Raw genomic sequence first — 18,967 nt, 5'->3', positions numbered from 1 at the left:
GCTATACTGCAGACTGTCAGTAGAAACTATTCCATTGTAAAGGTTCATAGCATAGTTGATGCTTCAAATTTTTTATTTTTTCTAGAGTATTTATAAAATCATTTTATTACTTTATAAAATCATTACTAAGTAAAGATGGTACAAGTGCATATGCTTTCAGCCAGATTAAGAGAGAGACTGTGAGAAGCTAATACATCTTTCATCTACAGCAAAAATAGATGACAGAAAACAGCACACCATGGCTAGTGTTCTTAAGTGGTAATTAGGAGTAAGAGGTGATTCTTAAAGCCCACTCTGATTTGGCAGTAGTTTCAATTTTATAAACCAAAATGGAATGTTTTCTGAATAACCTTGTATCTTATGTTTTTGACACCAGATACCATACATCACAAAGAAGTAATTGGAGAAATGTTTAGTTGCATTTTCAGGGGCAAGAGAAGGAACGGCAGCTGTTATTTCTGTAATGTTGTCTAGTGCTCTGTTTTGTTTTCTGAAGGATTTAATATCCATCATTTCTGTACAAAGCCAGGGCTCATTTAATCTGTAATGCATGGTGTCTAAGACTCCTGGACACTTACATTTGGTTTCCAGATGTCAGCCCTGGAAAAACTTTGCCTCCAATATTAAAAGAACAGAGCTCTTTAAAGAAGTTTGACCTGTTTATCACTTTGTCCCCTTTTACAGGAATTGGTGATTTCAGCGTGTGGGAATTCTCTGGGAATCCTGTATATTTCTGCTGTTATGATTATTTTGCTGCAAATGATCCCACCGCAATTCATATCGTGCTTTTCAGTCTTGAAGAACCTTATGAAATCCAGTTAAACCAAGTGACCTTTTGGCTTAATTTCCTGAAATCACTGGTCCCAGTTGAGGAACCCATAGGTATGCCATGCTATGTGTCTAGATGCCTTCTGTGGAGGAAAGAAAAAACTTTGTGTTTCCCTGTAACTTTGTTGAGTCCTGTTGTGTGTTCATTGTCCTGCATCTTATTGAAATCAACTTTAAACAAAGTTCAGTACAGAGGTGAACTTCTCCCTCACAGCAGAGGGTCTAAATAGGGCCATAGGCACTTAACCCTACCTAAAATTGTTTAGGTTGTGCTTAAATAGCGTGGAGAGCCTTGCGTGGTTCCTGAATTTCTCCCTAACCACTTAAATTGAAGTTTTCATATCAAAGAACTACTTTGACATTCTTGTGTACTGTCTGTCTACATACAGGCTCCAAGTACACTGGGTCTTTAAACCAAGTTTGGAAACATTGCTTAAATTCTGTTTAAACCCAACCCCAGCTAAATTGGCTTCCAGCACTAGCTGGGTAGGCCAGTGTGGATGGGTCTAAATCATGTTAGAATTGTGTTTTAAAACTCTGCTGACTTTCTGCATGTGCTGCTCAGATCTGTTTAGCTGGAACTATATTTAGACTTTAAATGAGTTTAACTCCTTTTAAGTCTTGGTGTGGATGGAGCCCAATATTTGTAGTGAATTTTGCTTGACATCTGCTAAGGCTTCGTTCAGTTTTTAAATGAGATCTCTGGTTTAATACTCTAGCTGGTTATGCTGTTTGGAATTGCTTGCAAGTCCAACCAATTTACTTAATCACTATATTTTTAAAAAAGATTAAGGTCACCTATTCTTGGTTTATACCAATTTATTTAGCTTTTATTGCAGTGGAGCATTCATCCACGCCCCCTGACAGTTTGATGGAAGAACCAAGCTCAGGGATCTGTCTTGGCTTCATCAACCAAAACTCTGTTCAAGCCAGTGGATACGATTAGACATGTATGGAAAAAGAAAACCCATGAAGTGATAAAATCACTGTGTAATCACCTGGCAGGCATATCAAAATATTTATTTAGAGCTGAATGTTCCCTGTGTCCTACTGATATTTTGGCTAATATTAAATGCATTATATCAGAGCCCAGGTGATATTCTATATTCCTTATTTATGAACTCAGTACAGGTCTATGTTAGTTTGACTTCCTCCAGTTCAGACACACACATGCCTTTCAGTTTTATTTTGAGTTGTTTAAAAAAAAAAAAAAAAAAAAAAGTTAAAAATAAGGCATGCCAGATTCAGCTGGTATGCAAGTAGTTGTATAACAGAGAAAATAATGACTCAGGAGTTTGCCAAAAATTAATACTGAAGCTTTAAGTTATTTTATTTAATATTTCTGCAGTTGCTAGAATCCAAATTTGATTCAGACAAATATAGAACTAAACTTTGTCAGTTCTTCTTGCAAAATGATTAGCAATATTTAAATAGTTATGTCAGTTCAACTATAGTAAAGTAACTAATAAAGTTGTTCAACTTGACCTTGCTGCTAATAGTTTATAAGAAATCCTTCAACTATCCTAACAAAGTGTATTAGTATACTATCCTAACAAAGTGTATTAACAGAAATCTTAAAGCTTTGGAATAGTTTCCTAGCCAATTCCACTAGGTCCTTCATAAAAAGCCAGAAAACAGAGTGCCGGCTGCATTATAGTACACTGCTTCGCAGGCCACAGAACACTGATTTTGAATCACTAGACATATAAAAGGGTATTTTTGTGTGGCTTAAGCATAATGGATCAAATTCTGGAGACTTTATTCAGTCTTCACTCAGGCAAAACTGTTGAAGTTAATTGAGGCTTTGCCAGGATGAGGTAAAGACCACAGAATATGACACATTTTGTAAAACTTGACCAAGTTTTCTGGATAGTATATTAGAGAACAGGCTGTATAAATGTGTGTTATGTACTATCACCTCATTCATATGCCATTTGTATCTTTCTCTTTTTCTCATTCTTTTCATGGTATCTCCCAGGCTTTCCTACTTAACTCTCACCTAAATGAGAGTTCATTGTTTGTGTAAGTACTGTACAATTGCATTCATACCACAGTATGAATGTTGTAGATCATTTGTGTTCTGCTTACAATCATCTAACTCGCATCCTGTAGTACTAAAGACCATCCAAAGAATTACCAAGAATCTTTGCAAGTAGTTGTCATTCCCAAAATGGTTTAATAGTTTGTAGCTGATTTGTTAGTGTTGTTGGTGATAGTTATCACGTTAAAAGAAAAGAAATAAAGCCATATAGTATTAGTATTTTTAACATTATTTGAAAGGGCAAGCCATCCATATTTATGGGCTATAAACAAAATCACATCAACCAAACAGTCCTTAAATTACACAAGTGTGTAGATTGTTTTTAAGCTGGCAAGTGTACTCACACAAGCGACCAGTATGTCAGGAACATAAAATTCATCTCTGCCTCATGGTACAGTAAGAGCACTTTTCCTGAAATTGTTGTACTCTGGGTGTGTATTTTTCTTTCTCATGAAGCATTTGGTGGAAGGCTGAAAAATCCATTGCATGTTGTCCTGGTGGCCACCCATGCTGACATTGTGAACCTTCCTCGCCCTGTTGGAGGAGAATTTGGATATGACAAAGACATGTCATTGCTGAAAGAAATCAGAAACAGGTGAGAAGAGGAGCAATGCATTTTTTTTAAATTTAAATACAATATTAAAATGTGGAAATGCCAAAGCTGGTGGTTGATTTGAGGTGTTCAGTATTATTTACAAAATAACATTCATTGATCTGTGTGGGAGCAAAGAAAATCCAGTACTTTGCTTTGGTTGCTGCTTTATATTGAAAATGGTCTTGCAGTATAGTTTTGTGCAAAAATGGAAAACACTTGATGGTTTTAAAATGAGTAGGTTGTCTCACACCTTTATGTTTAAGTATTGTAGGTGACTTTATTTATCAATGCTCCAATACCCAGACACAATGGAGTTTCATCCTTTAAATTATGATTAAGATATCTAGTATACAAAAATAAATCACACAGATGTATTGTATATACAATTTTCTAAAGAGCTGCATGGCAATATGAATGAAAAAGAAAATGAACCAACAAGTCTCTCTAGATGTTGGAAAGTCCTAATGCCAACCACTATGAATTGCAGAGAGAATAGCGCTGGTTTTCAGAATTAGCTATTTTCACAGACTAGTCTTCCAAGACAAACTATACACAATTCACAGCAATACCATGGTATGGGGAACCATTCAGGTCTTCTGAGTAGGGTATGTTAGGAAGAGGATGTAAGGAAACAGTCTAGAACTATATCTCCCAGATTTCTAGTATTACTGTGTTAGGGGAATATCCTGATCTACTGAAATTGAACAATAAATACCTGTGTATAATCCTTGGAGTTTCTGTCAATAAATATATCTCATTGCTATGCTTGTAAAAGCAAATATAAATGTGGAAGTATTTCAGATAAGAACCACCAAGTGAGCTGAACTCATTAAAAACAAATAATTGCTGTAACTTTTATAGCAGAACATATAGCCAGTATGTCTACTTGACTCTGCTGTAATTCCCTTTATATAATATATGTGAAGGCCTCTTTTCCAGTGCTTACATGAAAGAGTAACTTTTACTTTCAACAATTCTGTTTATCTTGAATAAAATATTAGTTACTAATATACTATGTTTTGCTTTTAGTATTGTGCATCATATTCAGTATTTAACTTTTTACTATTCTTCTTCATTCCATTTGTCATGATTCCCTTAAAGCGAAAGAAAAAATTGTTACACAATTTAAAACAAATTTACAGTTGAGTAAATTAAAATAAAATTTGGTTTGAGACTAGAAATTAATAAATAAGTACTGTCTGTTTCTCTCTTAGGTTTGGAAATGATCTTCAAATTTTGGACAAGTTATTTGTTTTGGATGCCGGAGCATCTGGCTCTAAAGATATGAAGCTTCTTCGAAATCACCTACAAGAATTAAGAAGCCAGATCATTTCTGTGAGTAGTTCACTGAAGGCCTAGGCTGGGCTAACTCCATGTGAAATTCTGGTTTTGAAGGAAACTTGCATGGGGAAGTTATTACAAGCCTCTTGCTTCTTGGGCGTCAGAGGCTGGGCACATACATCATGGAGTTCAGGAAGAATAGGTGCAGTTTCTTTATTTGAACACTTTCTGGTGGCTAATTCAGAGGCACTTTGAGTTGATAATGAGCCTAGAGACAGTCGGGTTTGAAGGAAATAAGAAGAAAGCATTTTTTCCTGTCTTCAAAGGGACACTGTTAGGTCAAACTCGGCTGAAAATTGAGTTTGTAAAAATCAGTTTTTATAAAATCTATATCCATGATTTTTTTAAATTCCAATGGAAAAGCTTTTTCTTTTTTTAAAACATGCCCCTGTTGTGTTGCAACCCAAACATTGCAGTGTCATATCAGTGCATGTGAATCAGACAATCTGATTGGCTAGAAATTATTGATTCTATTCTTATTGTCCAGTGTGAGAGAAATGCAGAAAGTCACCAAGCAATATAAATAGCAGAGAGTAAATTATATCTTTGTTTTTTATGATCAGAGGTGGGGGTTGTAAGTTGGAAGGATATTTTGTTTTTTAAATATTTTAATTTATGTGTGGCTTTAAAAGGTACTTTGGACTCAATCCTGCATTGAGTAGCACAGGGGCTTATTATAATCATTAAAGTTCTTTAACCCTCTGAGTTACTGGCTTTTTAATGGTTACATTTCTATATTAACCACAGGTTTCTGATATGCTTCACAGTCTTTACATTACCTCAGTCCTAACAGCTCAGTGCCAGGCTTTCTTATTTGATTATGTCTTTAAAGCTTGCAATTCAATTACAAAACAGTTTTGCAGCCTCTTGTCCCTGAAATATGTTGGTCTTTGTCTACACAGAGGATTTTGCTAAAGAATTCCCATTGTTGCTAACACCAATTCAGTTGAATTAGTGTTAGCTTTAGTAGGAACTCTAGAGTAGGCAAGTCTCTGGAGGCTGGACCTATTTTACCAGTGCGTCAGTTAGATTTGCATTGTACAGCAGGTTTAACAGACATGGTGATGAAAAAGGATCCAGTTACCAGATTCCCAGTAGTGTTAGCACCAGTTCAGTTTAACCAAAGGGAAAATAATCCTAAGTATCCCCAGTATAGATATGGATTCTCAGCTCCTGCTGCTACTAATGTGTGTTCCATGGGCTCCAAAAGACCCTGACCCACCAATTCCAAGTAGTGAACCATGAAGCAGTAAGCTGTACATTTTCTCAGATAATGACTGATGATTTTTAGTGACTTTGATACGTTATTGTGTGTGTGATATCACAGCTGGGACAGCTGCACAAATTTTTATGATAATGGGCCAACAAAACCACCCAGAGAGGAGTCATAGGAGACAGAGGATGATCTACCATAAACCACCTCCCACATTTAAAATGGTCAATCAGTGAATCTGAGACTGTATTGGTGCTTTTTTTTTTTTTGGGGGGGGGGGGGGGGGATAAAATGGAAGAAAATAGTTGTGACTTTCAGTTTAAAGTTGTGATTTCAGTTCATAATTGACCCAGCTTTATGACTTCAGTAACTCCATTTCTCTTAAAATAAATTACAGAATAATGTTATGGACACTTCCAATATTTTGCTATGCAAGTAGATTGTGTGTTACATAAAGAACACCAGGGCAGAACTAACTGTTATCTGAACCAGTGGAAATGTAATTTCAGAAATATGTTAATCAGATATATATTGATAATTTTCCTAGAGTCATACTCTGAAAAATATATTCGCAGTTTCTAGCTAGGTAAAGGGGCAGTAGCCAAGGGATCACGTACCCAGTGGTAAACTGACCTAAATTCTACAGCAGCGTTCCCTTAGGCCTGATCTGCGCTTAAAATTTAGGTCCACATAACTACAGCACTCAGGGATATGAAAACTCCACAACCCTGAGCGCTATAGCTGTGCCAACCTAGCTCTTTGGGTAGACACAGCTAGGTTGACAAAATAATGCTGGGGGACGTTGGTGTTCCAGTGATGGAAAACCTCTTCTGTTGGTGAAGGCTGCATCTACACTCCAGGGTTATGCTGGCATAGCTATGGCACCGTATCTGTGCTGTTTATAATCTCTGTAATGTAGACATGGTCTTAGTTTCGGTGGCATTCTGATACAACAGGCTTGTAATTCCCCAACCACTTAATTTGCATTTAAAAAATGAGTTTTAATATTAATTAAATATGAACCTGTAAAATACAGTCGGCATTGTAGCATGGGTGTTATTTATTTTGATATTAAATTCAATCTATTTGATGCTTGCCCCAATCTTAGTTTTCAATTAACTACCGTTTTTTGTACTTACAACACACAACTGCATTGTAGAAGTTGTGGGGATGAGGAGCTACTAGTACTTCTAGCACATGGAAGGTGGTTTGGGATTTCATGATAAACTCCTTAGTGGTATGTTTCTGCTAAAAAGATCAGCAGTGAAATAATTAACTGTTGATATTTTAAACTGTTTTTTGGTTTCACAGTTAATCCCCAGGTGAATGGGGCAGTTGATACCACTCAAAACCATTGTTTCAGGTTGTGCGCAGATTAGGCAAGAAAGCATTTAGTTGGTTCACATTAAGATTGTCTTTGTAATCATGGTGGCTAGAAATTGGTATTTAAATGAACATTTAGATTCTGGAGTACAATTTTTCATCCAGGGTGGATTCTGTGGCAAATTCTGCAGCTGTCTTTGGCAGTAGCTCTTTTTCTAAACAATTTAATTCAGTTTTTATCAGCATAGTAGAAGTAGAACTACAAATTGACGTCCATTGTACTTTTGTTAGATTTGTCCACCTATGACTCACCTTTGTGAGAAAATGATCTCCACCCTCCCTTCTTGGAGAAAAATTAATGGACCCAACCAGCTGATGTCATTGCAGCAGTTTGTATATGACGTACAGGATCAGCTTAATCCATTAGCAAGTGAAGATGATCTACGGCATATAGCCCAGCAGTTGCACAGCATAGGAGAAGTAAGTAATTTTTATTCAAACTGCATAACTATGTAGTGACTTTACTTACATTCTGTCTTTAACATAAACCAACTCAGATTGTTGATTCTACACAGTATCCAATTGAGTTTCACCCATCTGGAGCAAAGTGTATTCTCTGCACCTTTTTCATTACTTTTTTTCTTTAATTCAGTGAAAAAATGAAGAAAATCCTAACCAGCTAGAGTGCATGAACTGTGAGTGGTTTCCAGTATAGGGATGCTAAATGGAAAATGCATCAAGCGTCTTGGAGGAATTGGTGGGTGGAGCATGAAAGGAAATCTTGTGGAGGAGGGGGGGAAAAAATTAACCAGCACACCCAGTCTAGAAAGCCAAAGCGATTCAGCAAAATCAGAAAAAGGCACTCTTATTATGGAATAAGTGTGTCCGCAAAGGGAGCTATTGCAGAATAGCTATTGCAGTTTGAATTCACACCGTATCTAATTCTGGAATAACTTCCTTATGTGGACAAGCCCTTAGTTGTTCAGCCAGAGTGCAACTTCAATCTGAAATGTGAGTTAAAATGGCTGAATAAATTGTTTTCAGATTTGGTTAAAGAAAAGCATTCTCTGAAGCCATCTATGCCAAATGTGTACAGACAGATACTCCTAGGATAAAAGGGGGTTATAATAAGTGTTGGACCAGCTTTCACAGCAGCGTAGTGAAGCACTGACTGCACCATCCTGGTATCAGATTTTGTTTTTAAAATTAGAAATCTGAATCAGCAGGTTATTTCTAGCTCACATTATTGTTTATTTAAATGAATTAAGCACCAGAAAAATGATGCTCAAAAATGTGAAACCTGAGATTTCCAGGTAGTTCAGAATGTTCTGTTTTGACAGAATCTTGCTGTGTTCTCAGCAAAATTCCTTAATTATTCTTTCCTCAACTTCCCATTCCAAGACAACATACTCAATGCAAATCAACCCATACAGACTTCAGTTATCTTTTGTCTTATGGCTCCTATGTGTTTGTTTCATTGGACATCTCTTTCTTTAAAAGAGGAAGAGTTCTATGGTAGACTATACTCATGATAAAAGCAAATAAAATAAATATTCAGAAAAGGGATGAAATAAAAAGCTGACCTTCAAATGAGATAATAGCTAAAACAATTACTCATAAGCTTACTTTGCTGTAGCTACATTATTATATGTAGTGTGACAAAGTTCCTCCTCTATCTTGGTGGGTCCTGCGCTTATTGGCGGATTTTCTTGCCTCAGAGATTTGCCATGTGGGTTGGGGAACAGCCCAAAGACCTTCCCCTCTGGAAGAACCCACAGTCCAGGTCAATTGGGAGGTTTGGGGGGAACCCGGGCCCACCCTCTACTCCGGGTTCCAGCCCAGGGCCCTGTGGACTGCAGCTGTCTATAGTGCCTCCTGTAACAGCTGCATGACAGCTACAACTCCCTGGGCTACTTCCCCATGACCTCCTCCAAAGGACCTTCCTCCTGGTGTCTGATAACTCTTGTGCTCCTCAGTCCTCCAGCAGCACACTCTCACTCTCAGCTCCTTGCACCTCTTGCTCCCAGCTCCTCACACTCGCACCACAAACTGAACTGAGCTCCTTTTTAAAACCCAGGTGCCCTGATTAGCCTGCCTTAATTGATTCTAGCAGCTTCTTCTTAATTGGCTCCAGGTGTCCTAATTAGCCTGCCTGCCTTAACTGGTTCTAGCAAGTTCCTGATTACTCTAGTGCAGCTCCTGCTCTGGTCTCTCAGGGAACAGAAAACTACTCATCCAGTGACCAGACTCCTGTACCCCCCTGGTCTGGGTCTGTCACAGTAGTTATATGGCAAAGCATTCAATTTTTCAAAGTTGCATACCTATTAAGGAGGCTTGTGATGCTTTCCTTGCTTGTAATGTCATTTCCTATTAATTTCAGCTATACCTCCTATCTTATATTTCTATTCTCTGTGGCTAGATTTTTGTTTTCTACCAACATTAAATTCTGTGTAATCAAATGAGTAATGCAGATAGATGCAGGTATGAACTTTGAATGTGACATCCTGGCTCTTACATATCTGGTGGCTTAAGAGTTGAATGTGAGAAGCTCTGAAACCGTGCCAAAAATGCTGTTCCTTTTTCAGCTGCTATCAGGGCAAATGAGGAAAAACTGCATTTTAGGCCAGAATATTTTCTACGTCCTTGAAAATTGTTGGAAGTGCAGAAGATTTCTGCTAAACTAGTTTGAAAAAAATCTCAGTGAGCCATGTGCTCTGATGGCTTTGTCAATAAAACAAGTCAAGAGCTGGATCCTGATTTTGTTTTAGGAATATGAGAGGAAGGAAATGCACTGTTATCTTGCTACAGTCGTGAATCAATGGTGTGACTGGTAAGTCAGCAAGCCATAAGAGCAGCTCTACTGTCGACTTGTACTTCACAAGATATAATTTGTAATTTTCCTCTTTCTGAACAGATAAACATCATGCAGAGTGAAACTGTCCAAGATGTTGTGCTCCTGGATCCTCGCTGGCTCTGTTCTAATGTCCTGGGGAAAATCCTGTCAGTGGAGAATCCCAAAGCCCTACATCATTACAGAGGTCGGTATACCATAGAGGACATCCAGCGCCTGGTATCAGACAGTGATGTGGAAGAACTGATACAGATTTTGGATGCCATGGATATCTGTGCTAGAGATCTTAGCAGTGGAGCAATGGTGGATATTCCAGCGCTGATCAAGACTGACAATCTTCACAGGTCTTGGACAGATGAGGAGGATGAGGTTCTGATTTATGGTGGTGTTAGAATTGTTCCTGTGGAACACCTTACCCCATTCCCTTGTGGAATTTTCCATAAAGTTCAAGTGAATCTGTGTCGGTGGATTCACCAACAGAATGCAGAGGGAGATGCAGATATACGTCTCTGGGTAAATGGATCAAAGATTGTGAATCGCGGGGCTGAGCTTTTAGTGTTGCTGGTCAACCATGGTCAGGGTATTGAGGTTCAAGTTAGAGGACTGGAAACAGAGAAGATCAAGTGCTGCTTGCTTCTGGATTCTGTTTGTAGCACCATTGATAACTTAATGGCCACAACATTACCAGGCCTGCTGACTGTGAAACATTATCTTAGTCCTCAGCAGCTGAGGGAACATCATGAACCAGTAATGGTCTACCAGCCTAGAGACTTCTTCCGGGCACAAAGCCAAAAGGAGACATCATTGACTAATACCATGGGTGGTTATAAAGAAAGCTTCAGCAGTATATTGTGCTTTGGATGTCTGGACATCTACTCACAGGGAGGTCTAGGAATGGATATTCATGCTTCGGATCTGAATCTTCTTACAAGGAGGAAACTTAGTCGACTTTTGGATCCACCTGATCCTATGGGAAAGGACTGGTGCCTTCTGGCTATGAACCTGGGCCTTCCTGATCTTGTTGCAAAATATAATACAAACAATGGAACTCAAAATGATTTTCTCCCAAGCCCAGTCCATGCCCTTTTGCAGGAATGGAGTAATGGCCCTGAGAGCACTGTAGGTATCCTAATGTCTAAACTGAGGGAATTAGGCCGCAGAGATGCAGCAGACTTTTTATTAAAGGCATCATCTGTATTCAAAATGAATTTAGATGCTAATGGCCAAGAGGCCTATGCTTCAAGTTGTAACAGTGGGACATCTTATAATTCAATTAGCTCAGTAGTGTCACGGTAAGAACAGAAGTTTTGCATGGACAGTATCTTTTCAAACTGCAGAAAGTGTAAAAGGTACAATATGAGGTTCTAGACATACTAATTTATAAGCTTCTATATCGAAGGGTCTTTATCCTTCCCTATCACCACCTTTTATGTGAATAATCTTTCTACTTTTAACTGTGAACTGTTGCTTTTTATTTTAGCTATTAAAAGGCTGGTGTAATTCTGGTGTTTTACAATTCTATTCTGATATACAATGTGCTGCTTAATATTGCCATTTTAAGTGGGAAGTCTAACTTTTGGGTGATGTACTATAATGTTTTTTTAAAGAAATTCAGTTTTCCTAAAAGGAAAAAAAGTTGCACATTCATCCAAAATGTGTTTCTGATGCCCTGTTTTGTCTTTTCATCATATTCTTTGCTTAACTTTTTTACATTTGTAGGGGAAAAACAACATTTATGGTCAACTTGCTGGAATTTAACACCATATTATTTATAAATGAAAAAAAGTGAGTGCCTTTTGCAGAAGAGAGTGTGGTTGAATTGAGTGATTCTGCTGAAGTAATAAGAAAATGCTACCTCTGTTTCACTGTCTGCATGCTGATCATTGCAAGTGGTGCTTGCCTTTTTTGTTTCACTTGCAGCTTTAAGACATTTGGTAAATTTCATTATTTTACAAAGAGTTCTCGTGTTGATACTATGTGTACAAATGCATAATACTCAATCAGCTTTGATTTCAATCGAACCATAATGTGAACAAATCTGTTAAGCCTACTGTCACGCTTCATTATGTCCACACATCTCAGGTAAAACTTCAGAGTTGTAGAATTCACCAAGACACGCATAAAATGTTCAGTACTGCAGAATAATAATGTTATAGCTGTCAGTTGTCATTTGTGCATAACAAATAGTTTTCCACTTTTAGATCGTGGTTTGCTTATTTCCTGTACTTGAAGATTTAAAAAAAGGAAGCATGGTTTATTGCAATCAGAAATTTAAAATTGATGTGAGGGAACATGACCCATTCTGTTCTGAAAAGCATGTAATTTTAATGGTACAATATATGTGTATATACATATATACTGTATGTGTATATATATATTAATAGTATTATTTTTTCCTTAATCTTTAAGACGTAGTAAAATTTTAAAGGATTTTTTTTCTTTTTTTTTTTTTTACTAATAAACTGTTGCCTATTGCATCCTTTTCACTTTTTATTTCTTGGGTGCACACATATTTTTTTTAACCCACAAGTTGTGAAAAAAATTATTATTTAAGGGCTTAGTCCTACAGGAGCTGTGCCCCTCCGATGAGATTCTGGGCACCTTCAACTTTATTTCAATTGGAGCTGGGGGCTTTCAGCATCTTCCAAGATCATGTCTTAAAATGCCAGAACTCTGGGAGGGGAATTTTTTTTTTTAATGCCACTTCTGTGCAATAGATTAGGTACACTTTTCTTTTAAAAACATCAAACAAAGCAATTTTTCCTTTTGTCTCCTTTTTGTTTGCACAATGGAGACTAAAATAGAAAGTACAAGTCGTTATAAAAAAGAAGAATCCCAGTCTTATTTGTTATCATCCGTTTGGCAAGTAAGGGGGAACAAACACTGGTTAACTTTCCTTTTTATTAACGAGAGCAGTTTTTCTAAATCCAATTTGCATCATTGGGTGAATTAGAGAGCTCTAGGACTTTAAAAATACGTAAATTTTTGTATTTTGTCTCTGTCTTTGCCATATAGAATTATTTAATGAAGTTCTGCATTATCCACAATGACAGAGTTGGAAGCTGAATGTTGTGTATAAAGTAAGGTGTTTAACACAGGTGTTTAATTTACTACCTGGGTGTATAACACTCCTGGGGCTAGGTGATACAGTGGGGTAGTGCACTAGTCTTCTGTCTGGAGACATGAGTGCAGCTATCGAATTGTGTCACAGGTAAATTATTGATGAACTCATCTTCAGCCTTGTCGCTGTCACTGAAAAGGGTTTGCAAGTATAGATATACCAGTAGAGCTATACCAGCAAACTCCACCATCCACATCCCTGGAGAGACAGCTTATACTGGCAAAAGGACTTTTTTTGCCAGTATAATTGCATCTACACTAGGGTTTTGCTGGCATAGCTATGTCAGTTAAGGGTGTGATATTTTTCCACACTTCTGACTGACATAACCAGCAAAAGTTTTAAGTATAAACCAAGCCTTAGTAGAGGCTTTTCCATATCTCAAAACCACTGTTAACCTCAGCACAGCCATAAGCAACGTTGCAAGTAAGGAGAGAGAGGTGCATTCATGTAGGAGAGCTGCGTGCATTATTATGCCTGATCCTTTGCCAGTGAAATTAGTCCCTCATACTAATGATCTCTTGGTGTTTCCCTTGCAAACCCCTTATTTTAGAAGTTTAATATTCAACCATACCCGTTTGTTGAATGCTGAAAATGAACTTGGATGGTGCCAGATTCAGAGGTGATGTAAGAGAGTCTACCCTGGGGTAACTTACACACAGGCAGCCTAGCCTGAGCATGTATAGAGAGAGGTCCTCTAACTTACAGCTTTGTACAACTGCCTGTTAGTTGCTTTTCCTGATGTATTGCCATTTCTTGGAGTCCTTCAGCACATTTAAGTTATATACCTATTTAAACTCCCTTGCAGCAGTGCAAATATGTGTAACTTACACAGTCTTTACATACCACCTATAAGAATGGCTCAACATCTCAGGCTTTTTGGAATTTATTTGGAGAATCTGAAGAAAAACATTTAGCTCCCTTTAGAGTTGAAATACAAAATCAAAACCAAAATTATTTCCCCTAAAATAATATAGTTCTTGGGACTCAAAATCATATTTGCTTGTTGCAAATTTCATTATGGCCATTAATATCTGTTGTGTACTAGCTACTTTGCCTCCTTAGGAAAAAATAAACTGAGTTAATTCATTAAGCAATGTACATGCACCCATGGCCACATTAGCAATACTATTTCCGTTCATCTGCAGAAGAAGAGAAATTTTGTACATGGAAGAAACTACATCACCTCTCTCCGCTAAAAAATTTATGGTCAAGATTTTAAAAAAACAGTCCCCAGAGTTAGGCTCCTTAATCCATAAGTCTACACTTTAATGTCATCTTCCTAGTTATCTTCCTTTGCCAAGCTTCATGTTGTCCCCTGTCTCCTTCACTCTGCCAGTGCTCCCATTCTCATCCATCCATTTATCAGAGTCTCATACAATTGCTTCCATTCCCTCCTCCATGCAATCCCTCTGCATGGTACAACCTCCCTGGCCTCGTTTGCAAGGCCTATCCTGTCCGCATGGGACCCACTTCTGCTGTGTTAGGAATCAAGTTGACTTGTATATAAATACCTGTTGTTGTTCCCCTGGCCTCATGCTCTACATGTTTGTCCATAAATTGTTTGCTCCTTGGGGAAGGAATCCTTTTTCTCAAATGTTTTGAAAGTGCCTAGCACATAGGCACTACTAATAATAAATAATAATATTTAGGCTCCGAAAAGTTCTGATTTTCAGAAGTACTGAACACACAAGGACTTCAGTATTTGCTGCTGGCTGTTCAATACTGACATTTATTGAAGTGCCTAAAAATAGATTTAGGAACCTAACTTGGGGCACAACATTTTTTTAAAAATGTAACCTATATTTCTATTAGCACCATCAGTCCTTGTCGTGTGTGTGTGTGTGTGTGTGTGTGTATATATATATATATATATATATATATATATATATATATATGTATGTCACACATGGGGAATTATGGCAGATTGAAGTAGCATATGGGAAATGTCCTCCTCACTCTATTATTAGAGTTGATTATTTACATATTGTTATGCTGTGTTAATTTCATCCTCTAGTTTTCCTAGTATGACTTCTTTATCTCTATCATTCAAGCCCTGATCCTGGGACTCCAGGAAATCAATAGGTCTCCACATGGGAGCAGAGGTTTGCTTACTAACTCAGTTGCAGGATTGTGGCCTGAGGCTGTTTTTACCCGATGGAAAACATACTGGCATAGCTATGTTGGCATAACCCTGTAGTGTAGACAAAGCCTGTGACACAGATGGGCTTTTTCTGTCAATGTAGGAACACCACCTCCCCGAATGGGGTTAACTACATTAATGGAAAAGCATTCTTCAGTAGACATAGCTGAGTCTACATAATCCTGATCAACGTACATATGCCAACATAATTTTTAAGTGTAGATTCTATGAAGGAGCAGGGAGTTGTCTGACTTGTTGTCATGGGTAGTGCCAAGCACAGATGTGGTGAACAGTTAATAATAGTATTAGGCCTAACCCTACAAGGTACTGAGCACCATCAACTCCCAATTCTTTGTTGCGAGATGGGGATGCGCATTCTGCATCTTGTAGAATCAGGGCCTTAGCGGGCTGCTGGTAATGTGGGGGAGATTTTTTGTGTATCTATGGCTAGTGTGGGGTAGAGTTTGAAGGAAAGCTAATCTTGTATAAGAGGATGGCTGTTTCCATCACTAGATTTCAGATCCAAAAAACAAATGTTTTTATGGGCTTATACTTTATCTTACTGAACCAGCCAGCTTTGTGCAGACAGGATATTTTCCTTTATTTCACCAAGCCCTTAGGTTCTGGCAATGGTGTGTTTCCATTTCCTGTGAACGTAGCTCTGGGAGCATGCATCCATTGTGATGAATCTCTGGAGTTTGCTTATTGCGTCATTCCTAGGGCAAAAGTTGGTAGTTAGAAGTGAATCACATAATAGAAGTGAATCACAGTCATCAGATAGCAGTGGTCTTAGTTACTTTCTGTAAATCATGTGCCGTATTAGTAATGTTCAAAAAAGGTATTGCTTCATAGTACATTGTCCTGGAACTGCATTTTTTGACAGATTTGCTTAGTAAAGCAGTACCAATGGATTGTATTTTCTCTACTTCTTCACTTACTATTTTATTTCATTGCCATTGATTTTTCTTTTTCAAGTCAGCTCTGATTTATAATACTAAAAATAATCTTTAAATTTGCAGATCATAACCATTAATACCTGTTGGATTTAATTTAAACATTAAGCCATTGCTTTGTTCTAAGTCATGTTGCCATAGTTACTATAACTTGCAACCATCTTCTTTGTAAATGTTTGATCAACTTGTTCCTTACAATTATTTTTTATACCCGAGTTCCTCATTTTATATTTTTATTAGGGAAAAACATTCCCCAAAGCAAAATCCATTTCTGTACAAGTCTGGCACGTGTGCCTGCTCTGTAAATGAGACATAATTTCAACTAATTTTGTGATGTGCTTTATTAGCTAGATTCATGTTTCGAATCATTGAAATCTAAAGCCTGATATAATGCATCTGTAGAATTGCAAAAAAGTGGGATTTTTATCCCTAATTTATATATAGAGGAGAAGCTGGGTGGTCTTGCTCAATTTTAAGACATGAGTATAAAGATGTGAAGATGTGTAGAGACAATCTCATGAGTACACGTCTACACACAAAAATAATGTGTAGTTTACAGTCTCTAACTGTTCTACAAATATTTTTAAGCAAAAGAAAAAATGCTCCTATTAATAGAAACACTGCTTCATTCATACAAAGAAAGCAGAGCTGTCCTGTCTTCCACTTTTTTTTTATTTTACCAAGTTACCTCAATGGGTATTTTAAGTTTACAAATCACTCCAAGATTTGCTTTTATTGGATTCAGAGGGTGCCTTGCTCACATGTTGGATAGTGAGAGGGAATTGGTCAGGTGGTTTCCAGAACTTATAGCACCATGTCAGAACTCCTGAAGAAAGATTCAAATTCCAGTAGAAGTAGCTTCAGAATAGTTTATAGTCTTTCATGAGGAAAGTGCTTTGAAGGATTGTTTCTGAACTGCACTGAAGTGGGCTGCATGTTGTATGGAAGTGCAGTCAGAGAAGGATCAGAATTCTTCTCTTTCACTACACCACTATAAATTCAGAGTACTCCATTGAACTCAGTGATTTTGCAACAGAGGGCAGAACTTTGGCTCATAGTTTTTACAATGGAAAAATTGCACCGACTCTGAATCACTCATTTAGAATATTTAAAAGTGCAGCTTTAGTTTTAAGATTTGTATTGTATGATTCACAGTAAATAACCCAACTCTATATAGTTGAATCCTGCTAATGAAATACCTGAAGATGGATATTGAAGGACCTCAAAAGAGTACTTTATACCTCATAATCCATTGTAATCAAGGAACAGATATGTTGTGTTTGTAAAGCACAACATTAATGTAAGGCCGGCAAAGATCTTTATTCGTCCCACTAGCCCAATTTTTATTTTGCTTTCAAAATAAATAATCTAGGCAACAAATCGAATTTACAAGACAGTTATTCCAGTCCAAGACATGTTCCAGACATTCTTGCTGTTATAAATGTTCCTGTTTAATGAATGCATGAGACTTTAGATACTGAAGTATCTCACTGAGCATGTAGATATGCAAGAAAGCAAGCATTTCAGGCATAATCATTTTCTCTATGTAATCAACTTTTTGGAGATGTTGCTTTTGGGCCATGCAGCACTGCTTTGCACAGGGAGCTACACAAGAAGCTCTGGTTAGTACTTCTGGTCACTTGCTAACCAAGCCAACCCACTGCCTTAAGTGTACAGAGTCTCCACTCTTCTAGTTCCTGAGCTTACTCCCTATGGGAGTTTTGCTTAGTTTTGAAAGAAGTCCTATTAATCCTCTTTAGTACCTGCAAAATATGCCCTCAAGTAATTGTGAGGACTGGAGAAAAATCAGGAGCATCCAGAGGGTCACCAAAAGGAGGTCACTTTGGATGGAGGTGAGAAAAGACTTTTCTTCTTGAGCTAGGGCAGTTTTAAATAATCAGCTGATACAACCCCACAAACTGAAAGCAGCCACATGTTTTAGACTCCTTGTAACTCTGATGATTGAAAGAGAATTGTGAAATACTTTTTTTAAAGTGTATTTAGCATATTTAAATGTCAGATTAGCAACAAAGGTACCAAACCAGTTTACTCTAAGGTCCAGTCCAGTATGGGCAGTGACAGCGTGAGCTTCCACACAGGAATGTACCTCAAAGCCACCCGGGAGTCGGAAATGTCTTCCCTACATTGGTATAGAGCAGTCTGGAAGTGTGAGGTGTAGGTAGGCATGGCAATGAGTTCCAACTACCTCATGTTAAGAGAAATTCATGCAGGTATTTAGGCCTTCCACATCACTTGTCATGTTGCATTTTGAGCATCTCAGTAAATACAGATTTTAAGACTAAGTTGCATTTACTGTTTAAAACAGTTAACACACTTATCTCTGAGCCCTGTGTGAGGCTGCAAAGGTGAAACAGTCGCCCTGCATTTTTGTGCATGACAAAAGGAGTCTCTTTTCTGGCTCCAAATAGGCCCAATTGAGGGTCTTGTTGAGAGGAACAGTGTGAACATGGACCCACTGGCCCGAAGTCTCCATACGGGAGACATGAAAGTGCAGCAGTCCCTATTGCAGGCACGGAAAAACTGTTGAATTCCACAGGCTG

The 18,967-nt window shown here is 37.7% G+C and overlaps 1 protein-coding gene across 1 annotated transcript in view; it reads left to right on the top strand.

The window, feature by feature from the left end:
• The window catches only part of DAPK1 (death associated protein kinase 1), a 128,959-nt gene extending 117,211 nt beyond the window's left edge, over positions 1-11,748 (top strand). The window contains exons 22-26 of the mRNA XM_065406990.1: positions 685-882; positions 3,326-3,464; positions 4,679-4,799; positions 7,633-7,821; positions 10,256-11,748. Of these exons, the coding sequence (XP_065263062.1) occupies positions 685-882; positions 3,326-3,464; positions 4,679-4,799; positions 7,633-7,821; positions 10,256-11,488 (1,880 nt within the window). The 3' untranslated portion in view covers positions 11,489-11,748. The remainder of the gene's footprint in view (positions 1-684; positions 883-3,325; positions 3,465-4,678; positions 4,800-7,632; positions 7,822-10,255) is intronic.
• Positions 11,749-18,967: the final 7,219 nt, after the last annotated feature.

This window comes from Emys orbicularis, chromosome 6, assembly GCF_028017835.1.
Source record: "Emys orbicularis isolate rEmyOrb1 chromosome 6, rEmyOrb1.hap1, whole genome shotgun sequence".
NCBI classification, from domain to species: Eukaryota; Metazoa; Chordata; order Testudines; family Emydidae; genus Emys; species Emys orbicularis.
Note: the sequence above shows the minus strand (reverse complement) of the source record. Positions and strands in the feature narration are given on the sequence as shown.